General features: G+C 38.9%; 1 protein-coding gene across 2 annotated transcripts in view; it reads right to left on the bottom strand.

Annotated features, from left to right (window-relative positions):
- Nucleotides 1–24,128, bottom strand: part of ASPH (aspartate beta-hydroxylase) — a 211,590-nt gene that overhangs the window by 107,174 nt on the left and 80,288 nt on the right. For both annotated transcript variants that reach the window (XM_055318402.1, XM_055318403.1), the window contains exons 11-14: nucleotides 21,406–21,444; nucleotides 20,243–20,278; nucleotides 17,154–17,198; nucleotides 5,496–5,537 (exon numbers count right to left, since the gene is read on the bottom strand). In XM_055318402.1, coding sequence (XP_055174377.1) covers nucleotides 5,496–5,537; nucleotides 17,154–17,198; nucleotides 20,243–20,278; nucleotides 21,406–21,444 — 162 coding nt within the window. The remainder of the gene's footprint in view (nucleotides 1–5,495; nucleotides 5,538–17,153; nucleotides 17,199–20,242; nucleotides 20,279–21,405; nucleotides 21,445–24,128) is intronic.

Here is a 24,128-nt window from a genome sequence, read left to right as displayed (position 1 = left end):
AAATATTTAAGTGGACAAATAAATTAGTGTATGCTTTTGTGAAAGATGCAAAATGGATAGTTTTTTCAAACATTGGTGATTTACTGAACCTTTTAGCATAGAACAGTAATCCTTTCCCTACACTATGTTGGTAGAGTATATCTTGGCTAACAAGAGTAAAATACTGCATGCTCAACACTACTAACTGCTTGCTTCCTCTCAATATTTGATGTTTCCTTCTTCTGTAGAACCAGAACACCCTGAATTTGTTTACCAATGTTCTATTAGTTAAATGTAGTTCTAAGGTGTTTACTCCTTCTCTCCACTTCCTTCCTGTTATCTGGATGTGGTAATAATGGTTGCCACATAAACGGCCCTTTTGGAACATGAGGTTATAGAGTAACGATGGCAGAATGGCAAGAGAAGACCTGGGTCTCCAATGAGTCATTAAACTCGTCCTAGAATATTTACCTGGACAAGTAATTTAAGCTACTGAAACTTGAGTTTTAAAAAAAATTATTTGTAACTGTATTTCATTGTAATGGGAATGTGGTGATTTGTAGGGAAGGTCTGAATCTGACTCAACTGCTTAAGACACAGGAGGAGGGTAAAAATAGGGGGCTGTTAAGAAACCAGGATTTTCCTTAAAAGTGTTTATTTCCCTAACCAGCACCAGACAGGAAAACCAGAACAAAGGACAAAGAGGATGTGTTTTATTTCCCTTCTCCTTTACACTTGGGGTTGGCATCTGGGATCACAGAGTGAGATGTGGGCTGACATGGTCCAAGAACAGCCTCAGTACTACCTCCGTGGTCTCTGCCTTGGAGCCAGACAAGAAACATCCACTGATCCGAGGCCAAAATGATGTGAATCATTTTAGTGAATTTTTTGTACAGCTAAACTTATTCAATCTAAAAAAAAATCCTACCCGTTATTCTTTAATTATATGTGTTGTACTTGGAGGCTAAAAATACCTTTGCTTTTATAATTCATGATGACAGTACATACAGATCTTTTAAAAGCACTGTTTTAACCAAATTTAAAAACTGGCACATGTACAACTGACCCACCATGTCAACTGATTTAATTGCTAACCAAAAGCAATCCGGAGTCCAGATATTTCGATAGTAATAGTTGTAGCAGACAGCATTTATTATTTACAGATAGTTCCATTTTATCTTCCTGTTTTGAATTATATCCTGTGAGGCATAAGAATCATCCTTATTTCTGGATGAAGAAACGGAAAGTTCGAGTGTATTTAATACTTTGAACACCTGTCCATTCTGTGCCCCAGACACCATGGATATGATGATCATGATCCACACATCCACTGAGCTCAGACACATGAGGTCACAGAGGGGACCATGTAATCACTTCTTGTTTTGTTTTGTTTGATTTTATTTATCTGAGAGAGTGAGAGAGGGCACAGGCAGGCAGGAGGAGGAGAGGCAGAGGGAGAAGCAGACTCCTCACTGATCAGGGAGTCCAATGTGGGACTCAATCCCAGCACCCTGGGATCATGACCTGAGCTGAAGGCAGATGCTTAACCAACTGAGCCACCTGGGCACCCCTGTAATCACTTCTTTAGGGATGGCAACAGCTGTCTTCTTACTCCAGTGTCACTGACTCAGGTTTTGGGTTTCCCACAGATTTCCAACCTAGGAGTTCTACCTGGGTCTGGTTCTTACTTTTTCAGCTTTGGTTTTATAGAGCCCTTTAATGACTATTTATGGTAATCTTCCGAAATTAAAACATAATAGAAATTCATTCAAAAAATAATTTACTAAGTGCCTACTGTGTGCCAGGCACAGGAAATGCAGCAGTGAGCAAAACAGATGAAAACGTGTCTTCCTGGAAATTTGATTCCAGTGGGAGGTTCAGACAATAAATACTTAAGAATTAAACTATCAAATATTATCACGTGGCAAGAGTTATGGAGAAAACAAGGCAAGGAAACAAGGTAGGGAAAATATGGGGGTCTTAACCTTAAATAAGAAGGCTAGGGAGGTTCACGAAGAAGGCCACAGTTGAGCAAAGATGGTGGCAGGCCATATGGGTTCTGGGGGAGAAGAGTCAGCCTGGAGGGAACGGTCAATGCAAAGGCCCTGAGGCCCATGTGTGTGCTTGGCAGGGAAGCCCACAGAGCAGGAGTAGAGTGAGCAAAGGAGACAGAGACTAGAACGTCATGTTGGGGAAGAATCCAGAAGAGGGAGAAGGGAGAATGGATTTTATGAGGGCTTATCAACCATCTTGAGGTTTTATTTTGAGGAAGATATGATGCTGGAGGCATCGGGCAACATGACACAGCTTAGGTTTTAAAAGGGTCACTGTGACTACTGTATCAAGGAAGATTATAGAGACAAAGATGGAAGCGGGAAGACCAGTTAGGGGGCAACTGGAAGAATGCTGGCAAGAGACAGTGGTAGTTGGGAGCTGGGTGGTGGTGGCAGATGTTGGGGGCAGGGACAGTGGAATTCTGGATATGTTGTGGGGAGAAGACTGACAGGATTTGCTGAGGGAAATACAGGGAGGCGCAAGAGGAGCAGGTTTGGAGGAGGAACGTCAGGAATTCAGTTGACACCACTTAAGTTTGAAGTGATTATTAGATGTCCAAACGAGGTTCGCAGGCAGACACTGGGTGACAATGGGACACCCTGGTCTGGAGTCCAGGCTGCAGGCGAGCATGGTAATCCTTGGCATACAGGTATTTAATGTGAGGATGTGAGGTAAGATCACCTAGGGAGAGCGTGCAGACAGAGAAATGCTCTGAGGTTGAGTCGTGGGGCACTTGAGTGCTAGATGGTCAGGGAGATGAGGAACAGCCATCCAAAGAAGCCAAGAAAAAGCAAACACAGCAGAGAATAGGAAAAAACCCAGGAGGATGTGGTGAGTAGCAAACCAAGAGAAGGAATGTTCTAGAATTGAGGAAGTGATCAATTCTAGCAAAAGCTGATGATATCCTCCTCTGTGCTTTGTTTTCTTCTCAGTACAGTCATCCCTGCTGATCTGCAGGAGACCCATCCCGAGACTCCCAGTGGATGCCAGAAACCACAGACAGTACCGAACCCTATGTTTTCTCCTCTGCATACACACCTGTGATCAAGTTTAATTTATAAATTAGGCACAGTAAGAGATTATTGCTAATCATTATAGTTAATAATAAAATAGAACAAGTGTAACAACATCCTGTACTGAAAGCTGTATCAATGTGGTTTCTCTCACTCTCAAAATATCTTACTGTCCTGTACTTACCATTATGATGATGTGAAATGATAAAATATCTACATGATGAAATGAGATGAGATGAGGGGAAGGACAACAGGGATAGGGCGCTACCTACTTATCACGATCAGAGTATGTCATGATGTGCTAGAAGGTCAGGAAGGTGGAGGAGCATGGAGAACGTGCATCATGACTGCACAGAATCCCAGTCATCTATGTATGAAAGTCAACCAATAGTTTTTAACACTGATGAGAAACTTGCGCAATTAGCAAGTTGTTTAGAAATGTGTAGGTAAGTACCAGAAGAAAGAGCTAAAAGAACCTCAGGAATGGGACTCATAGACAGGGAGTTAGTGGGGCAAAAGATTGCTGTTTTTCTTTCTTTCTTTCTTTCTTTCTTTCTTTCTTTCTTTCTTTCTTTCTTTCTTTCTTTCTTTTCTTTCTTTCTTTCTTTTTAATTTATTTATTTATTCATGAGAGACACACAGAGAGAGGCAGAGACACAGGCAAAGAGAGAAGCAGGCTCCATGCAGGAGCCCGATGGGGGACTCCATCCTGGACCCTGGGATCATGCCCTGAGCTGAAGGCAGATGGTCAACCACTGAGCCAGCCAGGCATCCCAAGACTGCTGTTTTTCATTAAAAGTCACACTTTAAAAACTCTATCTCTGTATTACTTTCATAAAAAAATTAAATGCAACTAGTCAGGAGGAAAAAAACACATGATTAGATGCCTACTTCCCAGCCTAAGGATTACAAAATTACAGCCAGAGGCCAGCAACTCTGTGTGCTCAAGTAATTATACACCAAGACCACATACATTATGGATATTATAACATGTTACGTACTATAATATCTTCTCAAACGCACACACTGCTTTCATCACAAAAAATTAAAGGCATTTCTGAAATTGTAATGTTTAATCGTTAAAGATGTTATCATTCCAATGATATTAAAAGCAAATAGAACTACCCTATGATCCAGTAATCACACAGTATTTACCCCAAAAATACAAAAACACTAATTCAAAGGGATACATGCACCCCTATGTTTATATTATAGCGGCATTCTTTACAATAGCCAAACTGCGGAAGCAGCCCAAGTGTCCATCAATAGATGAATGGATAAAGAAGATGTGGCATATATACAATACAGTATTATTTAGCCATAAAAAAGAATGAAATCTTGCCGTTTGCAACAACGTGGATAGAGCTAGAGAATATAATGGATGCTAAGTGAAATAAATCAGAGAAAGACAAATACCATATGATCTCACTCATGTGTAAAGTGTAAGAAACAAATGAGCCAAAGGAAAAAAAGAGAGAGAGAAAGAGAAGCCAAGAAACAGACTTAACTATAGAGAATAAACTGATGATTACCAGAAGGGAGGGAGGTGGGGGGATGGGGATTGAAGACTAGATTATCATGATGAAATAATTAATTACATGATGTAAAAAAAAAAAAGAATTGTGAAGGATAAAATTAGTAGCCTTACTTACTATTTAGAGATTCTTATTATCTAAGCTTGAATTAAATATGTAAAAATAAAAATGTCAATGATTGGAAAGAGTAAATAGAACTGGAATATGGAAAAAATGCATAAGCACTATTTCATGATCACCTATATAATTTTTTTTAACTCAGTTCCTCACTCTGAGTAAGTTGAGGAACCTCTGTAAGAGCTGAATTAAAATTCTGGGTCATTTAATTTATTAGAATCCCATTGTAATCAACTGTGGGAAGGCAATTATGATTCTTTCGATATGGATGTGTAACCTTGTTTACATGTCCTGCCAACAATTGAGAGGTCCTTGTAAAGAGAACATGTTCTAGTTATCTCTGGATCTCTATTCCTGGCATGGATATTAACATACACAACAAAATTTAACATTTCCTAAGTGCTTTCCCTGCACTATACATTGCTTTAAATACTTTACACGTATTTTCATTTAATTACTATTGCAGAAACAGGAGTCCTCTGGTTCCTGAACTTGGTACTATGTTATTCTCACATCACAGATAGGAAACTAAGCCACACAGGGCAAGGAATTCTTAGACACACATATAATGAATGGCAAAACCAGGATCAGAAGCCAGGCAACCTCTTTAGAGCCTTGGCTCTTAATGTTTATGTAAATATTAATAAATGCTTGTTGATAAAATCATTGAACTAATAAACCCACAGGCAATTTCTTTTAATTGGCAATATAAAATAAAGCCAGCATGTTATTCATGAACAGCATGATGATTTTTTTCCTATGTATATTTGAAAGGCAGTTTATTTGATGATCTCACCTTTTTCTTTTATTTCTGGATCATCTGTTTTTCTATTTGTTTCTGAAAAGTAAAAACAAAACAAAATAAGTATTGTGAAAGTCGTCACTCATTATCTCAAAATATAGGACCATGTTTAAATGAATTCAAGTAAATATAATTTAAGAAAAATATTTCTGGGCAGGGAATTCCATTTTCCTAAACCCTGACTTCTTTACACATCAAGTTTGTTACAAAATATTAAGATGAGACTCATCTGAATTAAAGAAATGCAGCATGTCGCCCTCACTGGGGTGACACCAGTCTCATTTCCCTAAGGACTTCACACATCCACAGGCAGCCCACTAAGGGTGCCTGCACTGAGCTCAGGTACTAAGGAGCCGAGATATGCCAGACAGCCCACCTGTGTCACCCTCTTGCTAAGTAAATCACAGTCACAGGGTCTCTTGCACGAATGCGACTCAGTGCAGTGAAATCCACCCAGAGCCTGAACCAAACAACATCCACCCTACATGGAAAACTATGGTACATGACCTATGAGCTTATAACCTCATTTCTGCATTATCTCAGATCTGGCCTATTGTTTAATCTAAGTTTGGGTCTAGCTAATTTTCAAGGTAGACCAGTTGATTATAGCTCCAGTAGGTACTTATTTAAATTTGAGTATTTCTAGGAACACACGTATAGACGGATGTGTTGGAGTTAGGATAGGACAGTTTGGGAAACTCAGTTCTTCCCCTATAGTAGACAGGGCTGTGGGGTCAGATCAGGGGTACAATCACAGAACATTCGATTTCTTTGCTCCCTGGTTTCCTCCAGGGAAATATTCCTATCAAATATTTCATTTTGGGGAAGTGACAAGTAAATCTGAAGCAGGCTTCTGACACAAGGAAGTGATTTTCATAGGTCAAGAGTTTTCAAGATACCTGGTGAGAGAACAGAAACAAACTCAGGAAGCTGCAGCGTGCCAGGATCGGTGTAAACACATCACACCTGCCTCCTGCCTCCTGTCACCCCATGGGAAGATCTATCTCCCTCTGTGCAAAGGGGGAAGATGAGGCTGAGAAAGCAGAGTGCCCAACATATCAAGGTCAGGCGTTTACATCATTCCAAAGCCTATCATCTTCCCACAGCGCCCTTCTCTACCTTTTCTAAAAGGGAAACAGGGGATAGGGACCTGCAGGTTTTGCCTCCTGCAAAGAGTGGGCTTCATAAAGTTGACCACCACACACTTCCTGCCAGTGCTGCAGGAGGTACACGGGATATTTAAAAACACAACCAAAAAAGCCCTTCTAGATCTCTGTTGAATGTCCTAGGATTTCTGGTCTTATTAACTTTAACCTCCTTATCAGAAAGGTAGGCAGTGCATCATTTAACAGGATGCGCTCTCGTAGGCATCAAGGATACAGGATTGAGGAAAAACACTGACAATCTTGGTCCTCGAGGAGTCCTACGAGAGTTGTATCAGCAGTGCCTGCGGGAGGGCTGTGACCCTCCACGTCCTCCAGTAATCTGTCACCTGGCATGTGGCTCGTGTAAATTGAGAACACAAGCACAAAATGCAAGTTTCTAACTTGACTAGAGAAAACAGATGGGTGCTAGGCACAAAGAGGAGTTTGAGGCTCTCCACAAATCTTCCCGCCCAAGGGAGAAATAAGGAGTGGTTTGCAGTGGTCACATTTTAAATATGTGTGGGAGGGCCCTGGCCAGGCACGCTCCCAGGAACAAGGGCCACCATCTTTCTTCCTCCTCCAAAGCAGGATTTTCGATAGGGCAATGAGCCTGACCTAAGAAGATCCAGTTCAAACTTCGCCAGCTCTGGGCAAAAGCTGTCTCATGTCCCATTCTGTCCCTCACTTCACATCAACGTGCTGACATCTGTGACTAGTGTTTGGATATGGGGAAATTAGCAGAGCAGGAATTTCAGCCCCTGATTTTTGGTGCTTAAATGCAGCTTAAGTAAAGGCATTTTCTAGGAGATCCAGCTTCCCTGCACAGCTAAATAGTAAAGTGTTATTCTGCTCTACCTTATTCTCTGTACACATGCTTCCCTGGGAGACCCCATGTGGACCTGGCCGTGCTCCAGAAGAAAATGACTTGTTGGATGCTTACTGGGAGCCAGGGATTGTTCTAAATACTTACTACAGATGATCCCATCCAACTCAATCAACTCTGGGAGGTAGTTTTCATTTTATGGATACAGAAACTAAGGCTCAGGAATCTTGCCAAAGGTCACAGAACATGTAAGACTGATTTATAATAATACTCTAATAACACACTGTATGTTCCAATAATGGGCAGTTAAAGGGAGCTATATGCTCAGTCCAATTCTGAAAATTACCCGTGTACAGGTTCACTTGTAACTCATACTTAGTGTTTAAGCACTCGTATCCAAGAAGAAATATGTTATACAATCTCTAACTGTACTAACTTCCTTTTTTTCTCCCTTTCTGAATAAGGAAAACCTTACTTAAAAGAATGGGATCTTAGTTGTTCAAAAATTATTATAAACCACTAAAGAAAATCACTTTTGTGAATTCAAATATCCAGAACTCTAAGATGGGCCAGCTACTGTGCCTATCTGCTTCCTGACCAGTTCTTGAACCTCGACATATGTCCAAAGCTAACTTCCATCCAGGCCTAGTATCCTCACAAGGTCCTCAACACACTGGCATCTGTGACTTCCCAAGACCCAGACCTAGGGCTCTGTTTCCCCAGTGATGGCCCACTCGGCCAGTCAGTTTTCCTGTCTCTTTCTCTGTCTCTGCCAGGACTTCCTGAGCTCAGGCTCTCCCACTGTCACCTGGACTATTACTTATCTCCAACCTGCTCTCCCCCCTGCACTCTGGCCTCCTACCAACTGTTTCCACCTTCCACCTTTTGCCCTGTGCTCACTTCAGAATACCATGAAGGACCATGGCTGGCAGGTGTTTCGGCCTTTCTGATCCTCAGTTCCTTGTCTGCAAGCAGGGATAAGCCCCAAATGCTGGGAAAATTCACACAAAGCACAAAACTAACACACAAAGCACTCAGCAGAGGAAATGCAATCCATAGAAGCAGGTCTGTGTATTCTGAGTAAGTGAGTTTAAAGTCTTTATTTTTAATGTTTCTTCCAGGCATGTTGGAGGAGAAAACAATACTTGTCTAGGAACCCAGAGGCTTCTTCCCTACTTGTCTAGTTCTCCCTTTTCTGCCCAGAGAATGAAGATTGAAAGAGAACTTGGCTGTACCCTTTCCGGCCCTTCCACCTGCTCAGACTCTTTCATCTTCTCAACCACAATGAAGTTCATGTCCTCATGGTACAATGGTCACGGGGGATTGGGAGGGTGTGGGGGAGGGGGCTTGTCACACTAGGGAATTACCAAAACTCTAGGTGCTGAATAAACATCTACAAAAGATGGATACAGGGACTACTTCATTTTAATCTGGCCCCCAGCAATGCACCATAAAAGTACGTGTTAAACAAAATAAAAATTACCTATTAGAAAGAGGTTAAGAGAAGGTTGAAGGTACATCTTTGTGATTTGTCATTAAAGATACTATAATATTCTAAAATACTCATTAAGTACAAAATGAACTGATTTTGTTACATAACAAAATAATACTTCAAAATAATGACAATATAGAGAAGAATTCTGCATTTTATTGCACTCAAATCACATTGAACAGAAGACAGTTACATTATTTTTAGAAAATCCATTGATGTTGCTCAGCTTGGCATGTATTTGTGAAGACAAGGCTCATTAGTTCAGATATTTGGAATTAAAAAGTATTTGACGTTGACCACAGCATAATGAATCCTCAGTTTCCAGATTCTAGAGATGATTATATACAAAAGTCCAGCAAAATTTTATTCATTTATCAGTTCTATGTCATTCCTAAGTTTCCCTAAAAAAATAAGGCTTTATAAAAAGTAGTGTTCTATAATTCACAATATTAGAATTAAGAGCTTTATTAGAATTTGAGTAGCAACTCTGTATTACCCATATCACAGCTTTAGAAAATTATTGCTTTTCTTAGTAACTCAGTCTTCTGGATTTCACTACACATTGGGTCAGCATGCATAACTCACTACATTGTAACTATGATCTATAATGATAAAAATATAAAATCCCTTGGATTGTAACCCTAAAAGCAGGGGGGGAAAGTTATCTTATCTTAAAACAATGTTAACATAATCAAGAGCTATCCCTGACATGGAAATGAAATGACCTCTTTACGGGTTTTTTTTTGTTGTTGTTGTTTTAAATAGCTCATGGTCCTTTCAAAATGATGTCACTGCCGTCTTTCTAACAAATGAGTATTTTCATCACAGCAACTATTTCTGAGCCAAAATAAACCACATGAAAAATAGAAGAAACTCTTCAGGATAGAAAAGCAAAGGCTCATACATTGCAAACAGCAGCAGGTATGTGGCTTGGTGAGTGCTTTTCACACGTCCTAAATCAATCCAGCTAGAGGCATCTTTCTTTAGTAAGATCACTATGCTGTCTTCAGTGTTGTGAGGGCATTACTTTAATTAGCCAAAGGCAGAGCAATCTTTAAGATGTGCACCGGTAATTTATAAAGACTTTCTAAAATTTAAACAAATACTAAAGGGACAAAGCTATTATACGATTGATATGAGGTGCCAAACAGCATTTTTGCATGACAGAGCAGGCCATTCCTTTTGTCTATATTCTAGCAAGGAATTTAAATTTCTACCCCCTCGAATTGAAAAAATAAATTAACCATAACTTAAGACTTTCACCAAAATATTAAATTTTTCTAATCAATGAGCTAACAGCTACAGCAATCTCAAAATTTGAATTTTCCCCTGAATACTCAAAGCTAATGTAGAAATGTCTTAGAATGATATCAGTGCAGATATATACAACTCAAATCTTCACAGCTAATGGTGACAGCGAGTAGTGTTCCTCAGAGTGCAACAGCAGGGCACTCTTCATGGCTTTGAAATCACGTTTATGCAGTTTACACAGGTCAGTCCAACAGACTTAGGAGTAATTACTAGTAATATATATATATTATATATATATATATATATATAAACCCTGCCAAGACAATTGCTGCTACATTGTCAATATAATCAACTATTATCTGAAAAAACACACATAAATGTAGGTAAGATCGAAAGCTGTGTGACAAAAAGAGAAGAGAAAACCAAAGGATTCACTAATGTTATCAAAAACGGACATGCAGGAATGTAACATTACGTGTAATTTTTGGTTCTAAAAAAATACACTAAAATGCCAGTGGACTATGATCGATTGAAAACATCTTTAGTGTTCATTCCCAAAGATCTTGGTCTGCTCAGTAATTGCGTCACAAGATCTATCACAGCCATCTTTTGGAGCGTATGGTTAGGCTGGTCCTCTTGTGGTAGTGGGGGCAGTCTTTTTGAAGCTTTACGTATCTGCAAAAATAAGGGGAAATCTAAATTAAAGGACCAACTAGACACAGACTGTGAAACTGCTTCATTTCCATTCTACTTAAAAAAAAAAAAAACCCACCGACAGAAGTAAATGCTTTTTATGTGCTATTGTTGTTTTTAAGGGCAACACGTTAAACAGTGATTAACTACCCAGAGAAGTCCCTGGGAATTAACTTGTGAAGCTGCTGATGAAAACTTAAGCTTCTTAGAGCATCTGAGAATTATAACTAAATTTCAGAATTTCAATCTTTTGAGAAATACAAGCATTAACTCTCTTTCTCCCATCAGTATTTTCACTGTATTAATAAGAAATGTAATAGAGAAAGAAAATCTAGCATGGTGTTTGAAAAGCAAATATAGGAAGGATTTTCATGGAGCAATTAGATACTGTAAATTGCAGTTAAAATACATTATTTTAATATAATAATGTCAGTTTTTAATGTTACTGACAATAAAAATGGGTAAAAAAAAAAGTGTATGTAAAAGTCATTCTTGTCCAATTTTTTACAACTACTTTCTCATTCCAAGTTTAGTATCTGATTGATTTTACTATTACAGCATTAGATGTTACAATTCGAGTAGAAAAGAAGATGGTGCACATAAAGGCGCAGCCAAATTTTTATGTATTTTCTAAATCTGGATTATGATCCTTCCTACTTCCCTTCCTATCTATCTACCTACTTACCTATGTGTGTGTGTACATGTATATTCAGAAATTTTTATACAAGCAGATTTGGTGCTCAATGTGAAGTAACTAGAAATCATATGTATACTTTTATATATCCAACAGAAATGAGTATATACAAAAGACATGCACAAGATTATTCACAGAAGCTTTCTTCCTAACAGCCAGAAACTGGAAACATTCACAATAGCTATCAACATAGAATGGATTTTTTTTTAATGTAGTGTATTTATAGTAAAAGGCAATGAATAGAACCAAATTACTCTACACTACCAAGTGGATGAAACTCAGCCATGATGTTGAGCAACAACAAATAGTCACCGAAAAAGTATGCATGTATTTGTGTGTGTTTACTTACGGTTTTATTTTATCAAATTCAAGAGCAAGCAAACCAATAAGTGGTGATACAGATGAGAACAGTTACTGCTGGTGGGGATGTGGGGGTGTGACTGAGCGGAGGAAGGAGAGAGTTTTGAAGTGCTAGCTGCATGCTGAGTAGTGGGTGCAGGAATGGATCACATGGAAAATGGAGCACAGTTTCATTAAACCGTGCATTCAACAAGTGTATGTGTCTCTGTGTGTTAGTTACACCTCAACAAAAAACGTTTTTACAAATGTGTTTGACTCTGGGTTCCCTCAGAATTTATCAGTTAGCTGGATCATGAGAGGAATGAGCTCACGGTTTCTGTAACCTGTGCGATCAAACCTATCTGAGATTGTGGGAAGCTGTTCGAAGTATAATGATGAGCACTGGTAAAAGGGAAAATAAACTAGCAGCCTGGTTACAATTCTGAATGACCCAAATATATGCCCCTAAATATTTAAAGACAACCCTACTCAGAAGTGGTCCACTGAGTTGCAAACCTAGTTATGTCCGAAATCGGGCCAGTCACCTCCTCTACTACTCTCTGTTTCCTCCTGCCTTCAGTAAGTGGGTAGAGAGCTGATCATTTATTCATTCAGGTCAGGAACACAGGAATTGTCCTCAACTCTTCCCTTTAATCAACCCTCTCTTCCCCACAAATTGCTTCCAATTCCAATCCCCATGAGTCCACCCTGCCAGTCCTTGCACCACAGCTGAAGCTTCTGCTGTCTCCAGCTTTGATCAGTACATCTGCACCCTTCCTAGTCTCCACCTTCTCAGTGGACTACTCTTTTCAGATCTGGATCTGACCGTGTGACTCCTCTGCTTGGAATCTTTCAGTGGCCTCCTGCCATCCTTAGGCCCAGATTCAAATTTTTAAACATATAGACGGTACACTCCAGGTAGTGACGCCTGCGTCTTTTTCCACTTGTCTTCCTACACTTTTACATGGCACACTGTCCTGGTCCTTGTTCAACAAGCGCTTGCTTCCTCTGCTCCCCACCTACCAACTCCAGTCACTTCTGACAGCACCTCTAACCTCAGCCCCAGTACAAGGACACATGGGAGGCCAAATGTACTCTCCACACCCTTGCTCCCAAGCTGAGTCAGTTATCCCTCCTTCTCTGTGCTGTCCTGTATACCACACTGGTATATAATTAATGACATTATAGTTGGTTGTTTTACTCTGTTACACGCCCACAGGACTATGAACCACTATGGTGTAGGCCTATATTGTTCAAGTATATTCTTTGCCCAGGGCAGAACAGATGCTTAATATGTACTTCTTGCATAAATGGTGAAATCTACAACAGTAACATTCATATTAAACACTTATTAACATAAACCAAGACCTCTAGTGCTGTCAAGGCTAAGGCTGGCTAGGTGCCTTAGTGATCATGTTAGGAAATGCTTGGTGACAAGGGGAGGCATGAGTGAAAGTTTGCACAGGTGCAGCAGAGTGAAACCATCATCACTGCTAGACCAGTCCACAGTGAGATGAGTTACAGATGTTATCTCCATTTTCAGAGAGATAGGAACAGCAGCAGAAACACTGATGCTCACATATTTCCATCTTGTATAATATGATTATGATTATATTATAATATAATATGATTATCACCATAAAACATAACATTAACTTTTTTTTTTCTGGCATAGTATGACAGAAAAAATTGTTAATGGCACCAGTTAGTGAAACAGCCTTAACGTACTATTTGGCAGGAAATTTTACTTGGATGAACTTTGTAAGTGATTCTCCGTAAGTGAATCAATTTGTGCTATGCACATTTATTGTCATATTGCTAGAATCACACACTCTATGATTTCAAATAAAAGTCTGAGTTTGAGGAGAAAGGTAAAAGCCCACTAAAGGAGCATGGATCACAAAAAGAATTTTTTAAAAAATCTGGTATTCAAAATGATTAGAATGATCAATTCTTGGGACTGACTTTTTACAACCTTGTCAAGAGCAAAGTACTAAAAAATTTACAAATATAAACAAACGATGACAAAATACAAGCTACTGGACAACTTATTTTTCTACAATAATTCTTAATCTTCAATACTTCCAGGTCCTAGCTGAAGTACTAATGTATACAAAGAGGAAGATAAATAGTATGATCTCTCTAGTGTTACCCCACCAAAACAGCTCTCAGAACTCTTATGAAAAAGAGGCCTTATGAAAAATCCTCTAGAGCACAGAGTCCAAGAGTGTAAACTCTGGAGCTAGTATGCAAGGGGCAGTCTCCATTCTGCCACCTGTCAGCTCTCAGACTCACTTTGTTATGTCTCAGTTTTCTTGTCTGTAAAATGGGGGATAACAGCATGTCTACCTCTTAGGTAACTGGAAATATTAAATGAGTAAATTCATGTCATGTGCTTAGAAGAGCACCTACATAATGCTTAATGCTTAATAAATGTTAGCATTCACTGGGCCCTCGTGTGTAGCTCAATACAAAGGTGAATCAAGAGAGCTCCCACCTTGTGGGGTTATATCATACCCATAAGTATATTATTGTGAACTTTAATAAGCAATATTAAGACAGTATAACCTAGTCTTAGAATGATCAGGGGAGGCAAAGTAATCATCAGTTAGATTCCATGGTCCAGAAAAAAGTGAACTAATAGCTAGCATGTTGCAGAGGTCCTCAATTAAAGTTTCCACTGAATAACAGATTCTTAAAGCCTAAAAGGTTAGGAGAATTGAAAAGTAAGAAGACAGGTCCTGGGACGCCTGGGTGGCTCAGTAGTTGAGCGTCTGGCCTTTGGCTAAGGGCATGATCCCGCAGTCCTGGGATCGAGTCCCAAATCGGGCTCCCTACAAGGAACCTGCTTTTTCCCCTGCCTCTGTCTCTGCTTGCCTCTGTCTCTCTCATGAATAAATAAATAAAACCTTAAAAAAAAAAAAAGAAGACAGGCCCTACCATCAGTACTCCTGCAGCTTCTGTAATCACACAGATAATTAATATAAAAGCAGTGAGCTTACTGTATCAAAAGATCATGAATCTAGAGAGTTTTTGTAAGACTGAATAAAAGAGGTTGTAATATAAGTAAGACTATGAAAATAATGGGAAATAAGCAAACCAAGTGCAATCATTAAAAATAACTCTTGGCCTTACAGTCTCTTTGGCAAGGTCACACCATAACTGTGCAGTGGGTCAATCAAATTTTTATGAGACCAAATTACAGGTTATAACTTTCTGAGCAGGCCTTTCAGGGTTTAACTTCTCTTGATCCACCTCAAAGATCAGGCAAATTAATTACTAAACAAAAATTGCCACGGTCACCATTTATTGGAAGCTCGTTGTATGTAAGAATGCATATTAATCAAATCCTCATTTTTATGGGCTTCGGTTGTTAAACACCTCATCTAAAAAAGCAGCTTATTATTCCAGCACCTCAACCTCTAGGTATTTTATATTTATATGCCAAGGAAATTCTTAGGCTCAGCTTATAAAATATGAAAGTAAAAGCACAGAGATTTCTAGCCAGAAAACAGGATTACCTTTTATACTTCCACTAACATCAGGTCAATATTTAAAAATATGAACTGTAACTAGGAAAGAGTCAATGTTGTAAAACTCATTATTTTTAAAAATACATATAAGACAATTTTCTTTAAAGGCATGGACAGTAATCAAAATGCTAATTCAGTAGCCTGCTCTGTCTCCTCAAGGCAGAAACGAGGCCCTCTGCGAATTGCCATGCAACAAAAAAAAAAGAAATCATAAATGTAGGATAGAAACATTGGCTCTCCCTGTTCTCTGCACCTTTCCTAAACACCAAATACACACACCTGCTCAGTATTCATCATGTAAAAGACCAATTTCTCCATGGATTTCTATTGTCATTCACATTATAATACCAACAGCTCAGTTCTCTTAAGTATTTAGACCTAGTACTATAAATGTACATGGTATGACAAAACTCTGAAACATCTCACCAATCGTGACATAAGCACAGATGAGCTGGGGTATAGAACTAAAAATATTCTTTGATTAAAAAAGTCATTTTTTTCCTTGAAATTTGTTACTCAGTAGATTTTGGCAGTTATAATTATTTCTATCAAAAGCACAAATAGTAATGCACATCATCGCTACAAAATTCACAGTAAGCATAATGTAAAAAATATGAGCAAAAAGTCAACCAATAAATGACACAAAAAGAAAGAAAACAGAAATGAAATACAGAAGCAGGAAGAAATACACCTAGGATAGAGGTACTGGAAGTTTCTCTCTTCACAAAATCATGTTTTGTTTTGTTTTTTTCCCACAATAAGAACAGGAGGCTTGTGTGTTCATTTTATAGGTAGAGTTAATGTCATCTCTAAAATGCCATTTGAAAACAAAGGATTTGGTCAAAATGGTGTTCCCATTCTCTGAATTCAATGCTGATGAGAGGGACATGTGGTAGAGGGGAGAGAAAAGAAATGGATTAACTCAGTGGGCTGGAAGGAAAGACTTCAGGTACTGCCTAGGCCTAGGGAGCCAGTAGGGATGACCCAGGGTACTAAGATGCGCTCATGGAAATGGAGAATGGAAGAAGACAGTCACAAAATAATGCACTATTAAACTTCCATCTTAAGGCAGTTCTGATTCCATATCCTCCATCAATTAGCTTGTCAATTAGAAAAAAATTAAAAAAGGAAAAAGCCCCACCTAGTTACTACTACTACTACTACTACTACTACTACTACTAACTACCATCTATAAAGGCAAAGATCATGTTACTTTGATCATTAATGCTCCTCACTTTCTAGCTCAACAAACATGTACTAGACTGAATCTGATGTGTATTTCCCTTTACTTTGGCTTAACTGATCAAAACAGATAATCTTCGGGATCCCTGGGTGGCGCAGTCGTTTGGCGCCTGCCTTTGGCCCAGGGCGCGATCCTGGAGACCCGGGATCGAATCCCACATCGGGCTCCCGGTGCTTGGAGCCTGCTTCTCCCTCTGCCTATGTCTCTGCCTCTCTCTCTTTCTCTCTCTGTGACTATCATAAATAAATAAAAAAAATAAAAAAAATCTTTAAAAAAAAAAAAAAACAGATAATCTTCTTTTCGAATTTAGGTATAATTAATCTTTCTCTCAGGATTTTTGCTCTTCATAGACTGATTTCATAGAGCTGTGTGAGTATCAACAGTATATTCTAGAGTAAACAGAAAAGGAAAAGGCAGTACATCTAGCAAAATGTCATACCTGGGGGTACTTCCGGTTGTTCTTCCGCAGGGGGCATGTATACTTCTAAAATAAATAACAAAATTACAATCCATTACATATTGCTGACCAGTATTTAAAAAACAGATTGTATTTAAGTTACTGTGATTATTTTTACAGACATTTTTGGGATTTGATTGCAATGATCACAAAAACATTAGGTTTTCCCACAATTACAACAAAGAATTAGCTATAACCTGGCAAAATGTTGTTTGCTTTGCAAATGTTCTGTAAAATAGGCTTTCCATTATCTGCCTAACTGACTCACTGCCTGGGCAAAGGAGATATGAACTAAAACCTAGGTCTTCACCACAATTTTGCATCAGACTTGATAAGAAAGCTGAGAAAAGATATTTAAAATATCTTGTTAAAATGTTTTTAACTCATAACCCTAATTTTAATGTGAACAAAAAAGAAACTGAAATAGAATCCTAAAAGTCAATCCATATCCTTAATAAAGTTTCTGAAAAATACTATTCTAAGACTAGACAAAAATATGGATATGACTTTAAACATCTCGCCTTTTTCCCTGGCTACTTCAACCCATTTGCAACTAAAGAGACTATAGACCTTATCACATAATGGTATAATAATATATTGATCTAATTCACTCTATAAAATTACATATATATGAAGATCTTCGTATCTAACAACCCACTGAGCATTACCTTAACCTAGAGATAAGATTGTATCAGCTTTCCTTTTGCTTCCTAAAGACTTAATTTTATTTATTTTTTTAAAGTTTTTAAAATATATTTATTCATGAGCGACATAGAGAGAGAGAGGGAGGCAGAGACACAGGTAGAGGGAGAAGCAGGCTCCATGCAGGGAGCCCGACATGGGACTCAATCCCAGGTCTCCAGGATCACACCCTGGGCTGGGCTAAAGGCGGCGCTAAACCGCTGAGCCACCCGGGCTGCCCTGCCTCCTAAAGACTTGTAACAGACTTCGGTCAAAAGGAAGAATTTTTATAGCATTTTCTAAAACTCTTGTTAATTATGCAGCTATTTTAATCATTTTCCTTCTGACACTAATTTGCTTCTAATTTTAAGAATAATACATACCCGAATGAAGATTTGGAAATATTTTACATACAAGGAAAAGAATCTCACCTATTTCCACTGATCACTATTAATATTCTGGCATATTTTGTTGTTTTAGTGGCAGTACTGTGAGTGCTTACTAGCTTTCTCTGTTGTGACTGGCTTGTTAAGGTTTGTGTACTGATTTCACTCTTGGTTAAATCAGAGATGTATTAGCACTTTATCATCTTCACTAATATTTTTTTCTCAGAATTTCTTTTATTTGTCATTTTAGGTTTGAAAAAACTGTGTGCATCATAAAGTATTGATCACTTTGTTATTTCCATCATTGATGTTATACTAAGAAAGCCTTATTATTATTGCAAGATAAATTTTCAACTGATTGTATTAAAAAAGTATACATTTAACAAATTTACCTGAAATTTATTCTGGTAACAATGTAATGAAAGGATTTTTTAAAAGGTAATTATGAATTAATTATATCAGCACAACCTGATTTTCTTTACTCCGGAACTTGTTAAATCCACTTCAGTAAGGCTTTCAACTCCCATCTTCATGAGGGCTCCCAAACATATCAATCTCAGGTCTCACCCATCTAGTTCATATCATTGGTATATCCAACCTGCTACTTGAAACCTCTACGTGGGAATCTCACTTCATTCCCAAACTTAAAATAAGCCTTGGTTTTCTCCTCTAAACCAGTTTCTTATATATCCTAGTTTTCTTCTTGGTAGATTGCCTCCTCATCCGACAGTTATTCAAACCGGACCAAAGTCTCCCTTTATTTCTCTTTCCTTCACAACCATCAGAAAGTTTCATCAGTTGTAATTAAAAAATACATTTAAAATACAAAACTTCTTCCTCCATGTCATTTCCACTGCCATAACATTACTTCAGGCCACCATGATCACTTCCTGGATTGGTACAAATCATTTCCTTTTTTTTTTTTTTTGGTTTTTTTTTTTTTTGGTTTTTTTTTTTTTGGTACAATCATTTCCTAACAGGGTGGTCCCTGCCTCCATTTTTGCTCCATCCAATCCATTTCCTAACTAGGAATGAAAGTAATTGTTTAAAGTAAGTCAGAGTATGCTATATCTTATTTAAGTATTTTTCCCAGATTCCCACTGCACTTGGAATATAATCCAGATTCATTAGGTCCTCCGAGTTCACAACTGATCTGTCACCTGAATCTTTAATGCTTAAGCCAATTCAAGTTTATTTTCTATTACCTGTAACAGAAAATAATCATCCTGACACAGATGGGGAAGAAAAGAGGGTTTAGGCACAGGGTTGATATAGCCTAACCAGTACTTTTGAATAGATCACCCTAATGGCATCCTGACAAATGGATTTGAAGAACACAAGTATCTAGTTGAGAAGATGGGCTAGAAGGCTACCACTGTTGTCCAGGAAGGTGATGATGGCTGGACTAGAGCACTAGAGCCACAGAGAAAAGAATGGATTTGAAAATCATTTGTCTAGGGATGCTGGGCAGCTCAGTCAGTTAAGTGTCTGCCTTTGGCTCAGGTCATGATCTCAAGGTCCTGGGACTGTGCCTTGCATTGGGATCCCTGTCCTCAGGGAGTCTCCTTCTCCCTCTCCCCCTGACCTTGCTCCCTGCTCGTGCTCTGTCTCAAATAAATAAATAAAATCTTAAAAAAAAAAATAGTCGGTCCAGCTAAACAACATAAAGAACCCAACTTTTAACCCATCCCTGCCCAAGGCTAACTCCATCTGACAAAACCACCCCCTCGTTCGAGGAGCCTCGCCGAAACCAGTTATTTGCTATTGTAGTATCCTGGTTTTATCTCTTTTATCGCCCTTTTCATAACTTGTAATTACTTTATCATATTTGGCCATAAGAATGCCAATTCCAAGGAAACCAGAAATGCTATCTCCATCATCTTCGCTTGCACTCTCTTAGCCCCGGACGTTCTATAGATAGCAAAGTGTCCAATACGTATCTCTTGAATACATGAATGTAGTTTTAATACAAAAAGTAAAACTATCTCTATAAAATTAACTTACCTTCTAAAATTATGTTTGAATCTTCTCCAGCATTATCTAAAAAAAAAAAAAAGACCAAACACATTTTACATTATCTCACACTAGATCCTTAAATTAACTTATCTCTACTAAGATAACTAAATTTGGCTCTTTTTAGACTGGGGCTTCTTATGGAGACTCCTAAGTATTTTTTTAAATTTTTTTTTTAAATTTTTTTATTTATTTATGATAGGCACACAGTGAGAGAGAGAGAGGCAGAGACATAGGCAGAGGGAGAAGCAGGCTCCAGGCACCGGGAGCCTGATGTGGGATTCAATCCCGGGTCTCCAGGATCACGCCCTGGGCCAAAGGCAGGCGCCAAATCGCTGCGCCACCCAGGGATCCCTATTTTTTTAAATTTTATATAAATTCAGTTAATTAACATATATTATGGGTTTCAAAGGTAGAGGTCACTGATTCATTGGTGCTCATTACATCACACACCCTCCTTTTTAAAAATTATTTTTTAATGGTTCAACATCTAATATTATTCTAAAATTACTCAAAGAATATCCACTAATTACTTTTTTTTTAGAGGCCAGTGATTTATCAGTCTTATGTAACACCCAGTACTCATTACATCACATGCCCTCCTTAATACGCATCACTCAATTACCTCATCCCCCCACTCCCCTCCCCTCCAGTGACCCTCAGTATGTTTTCTATGATTAAGAGTCTTTTTTTTTTAAGATTTTATTTATTTATTCATGAGAGATACACAGAGAGAGGCAGAGACATAGGCAAAGGAAGAAGCTGGCTCCCCGAGGGGAGCCTGATGTGGGACTAGATCCCAGGGCCCCAAGATCTGCCCTGAGCCAAGGGCAGCTGGTCAACCACTGAGCCACCCAACCATTCCTGATTAGGAGTCTTTTATTTGTCTCCCTCTCTGATTTATATTAGCATATCAACTTTAATTCCTAAATTATATTCAAAGAATAAATCAAATAGGCCGACATCATCCCCGATGACATAAAACTTGCATAAGGGAACAATATTGACAATATGCAATTACTTCCTTGGATACTTGAACATGTCTTGTATTTTTTACTACCTCTGTCTTTATTCCACAAGCTATCAGACTTTTAATAAATATAAGGGGGGTGGGACTGACTTGCAGGAGACACCTGCTTAGAGAAAGAGCTTACCTGAACTTTCTAGCCCTTCATTTTCCGATGGTTCATATACTAGAAGATACACAGAAAAAATAATCCGTTAGGACTACATAATTCTCACTATGACACAGTGTTCACTCTATGGTTTCATGAACACAGATGATGCCTCATTCGTCCTTGAACCCTGGGGCATAGTTGCTGGGAAGTGGCAGGCTGAGGAGGGGGGCAGTTTGGTGTGGAGTCAAACAAGCCCAGATTCCAAGTAGGCCAGCCCCCTTTTAGCCAAAAGAGAGCGGCAGTTACAGATGTCTTTTTAGTGTAAAATGGGGGAAATTAAGGTTCTTCCCTAATTACTTGTTACCAGGATCCAAAATCTGTTTACTCCCAGTGGCAGTGAATATCCTTTCTCTATTTTTTTTCATGTCTGCAGGGGAGGGTTCTAAGCTTAGGCAACAGCTCTCAGATCTTCCACTTGGGGGCAAACACTCGTGGTGCCAGCCCCACAGCACAAAGGCTCAGCTTACAGGTCCTGAACTCACTGCCCTGCACCCATCATTTCTCCTCTTGTTGACCTGTATGGGGCTCAGTGGCTCTCTGTTCTGCTGTAAAAGATGCTCTGATCTCTTCTCTCGGGCTCAGGTGGGTCACAGCTTTTTCATCAACTTCATCCCAGCTTTTTCCATTCTCCAAAAACGCCTCAAATTTTCTGGTGTGCTTAGAGCTAGCTTTCTTATTTTCCTAGCACAGTTATAAATGTATTCCTTATGATCATTTAATAAAGGAAATTTTTTGAGCACCTACTATATTTCAGATATTATTCTCAGCACTGGGTAAAGTAAGGGAAAATTTTTAATCCATCATCCTCTGTCCTTCTGGTGGTTTTGGTAAAACAAAGGGGCAGTGCCTGTTTGCTCGCTCCGTTCCTTTGAACTGTGTTGTATTTAAACATGCTCAAGTCTCTACCAACTTAAAAAAAAAAAGGCCCTTTATTGAGCTTACTTCCCTTTTCCTCATCTCTCCCCCTCCATTTCATAATCTAATTTCTTCAAAGTCATTTACATTTGCTGTCTCACTCCTCCTTTCCTTCCTGAACCATCTCTCTTGCGGTCCTGGCTCCTCCCTGCCACAGCTCCTCTGAGACCACCAGTGAGCCCCTCATTCCATCTAATGGAGGTGTTCCACTTTGCCAAGTTAGATCTCTCAGCAGCTCCTTCCTTCTCAAACACTACTGCACTGCCCTTGGACTTCACTGTGACCATGTTCTCCTTTTATTCCCTCTTTTCTCCTCAATCTTCATCACCTACCCTAGTCCTACCAGGCATTAAATACTGGCTTTCATGGTGGTGAGCCACAGAGCCTCCCATTCCCCCCAACTCAGTCCTCCCTCCATAAGTGATCTCAGCCTTTGGTTTCAATTACCTTATCTAGACTCAAGATTCCCAAACTTATAGCCAAGAATTAGATGTCTCTGCTGAGATCCAAGCACCAATTGGCTTATTAGATATCCCCCCCTGGATGTTTTGACATACAGTCGACATGTACAGACTGGACTCATGGCCTTTTGGCTCGTTTCTGTTTTCTAGTCTTGCCTATCTTTGGGAAAAAGCACCACTATCCATCAAGGGAACAAGCTGAACAGTGGATGGGGTTCGTGACATCGTGCTTTTTCAACACAGCTATATCCACACACATCACACCCTGTCAATTTTATTTCCTTACATGTCTCAGCTTGTCTGCTTCCTTTTACTGCCACCACCCTGGTATAAACTACTTTATCTTCTCTGATTCCTCTTTTGGCAGAGAATGGGACTCGGGGCAAGATAACTGCACTAAACTAACTAGTCTCCCCACATCCATTCTTGTTTCTTTCCAGTCTATTTGCTATATGCCAGGCAAAATGTGTATCTGATTTTGTAGTGTCTTGAATGATGCCTAAGGGTAGGTAAACATCCCAAACTATCTCTAGGCATCCTCTGGACCCTAGACATAGTGCAGTCCAAGCCCAGATTAGACTGCCAGCACTCCAGACACATCTTCTCACCTCAGAGGCTTAAGACATTCCAGCCACCTTCCCCTTGACTTGTCAATGGCTCTAATTTTCACCTCCAAACTTTAGGGAAGTCTTCCCTGGTCCATTAACTAACTTGGTTTCTCTTCACTGTGTGCTCTTGTTACACACCATCCTTGTTCTCACCAGCACTTAGCACAATTGTGAGTAAACACTAAATTGAAGTTATCTGTATATAATTTCTACCCTCCTCCAATATACCCCTCTACCAGGTAAAATATAAAGTCTGTGGGAATATGAACCGTGTGTATGTTCCTCACTAGAACTGCTCCAGTCCTATGTTTAGGACATAAGATAGTTAATACATATGCAGCATATGAATAAATCAATCAGATGGTAAGATGGTACTACTTGCATTTCCCAGATTTATTTTTTTTCTTTTCCTAGATTTATTTAATATAGGCTAGGTATATTCAAATACATATGCTTCCTAGATTTTTTATGTGTAAAGTTAGTTCCCTCCCCAGCTTTAGTAAGTAAAGATGTTTTCCAGGTTTAGGTTCTAGATGTAGGGAATTTAATACAGAATATATTATCTTCTCCTACTGAAAAATGGTTTTGTCTTTATCCTACTTATGGCTTCATTTACATGTTCACTTGGGTTTCCCCATTCCGGTTCCTAAATATCACTAAGGTATCTTTTTAGAACATAGTGTACAATCCTATTAATAATTGTATTACTTCCCTT

This window comes from Nyctereutes procyonoides, unplaced genomic scaffold (genome assembly GCF_905146905.1).
Source record: "Nyctereutes procyonoides isolate TBG_1078 unplaced genomic scaffold, NYPRO_anot_genome, whole genome shotgun sequence".
NCBI lineage: Eukaryota > Metazoa > Chordata > Mammalia > Carnivora > Canidae > Nyctereutes > Nyctereutes procyonoides.
This window is presented reverse-complemented; position numbering and strand designations above follow the sequence as displayed.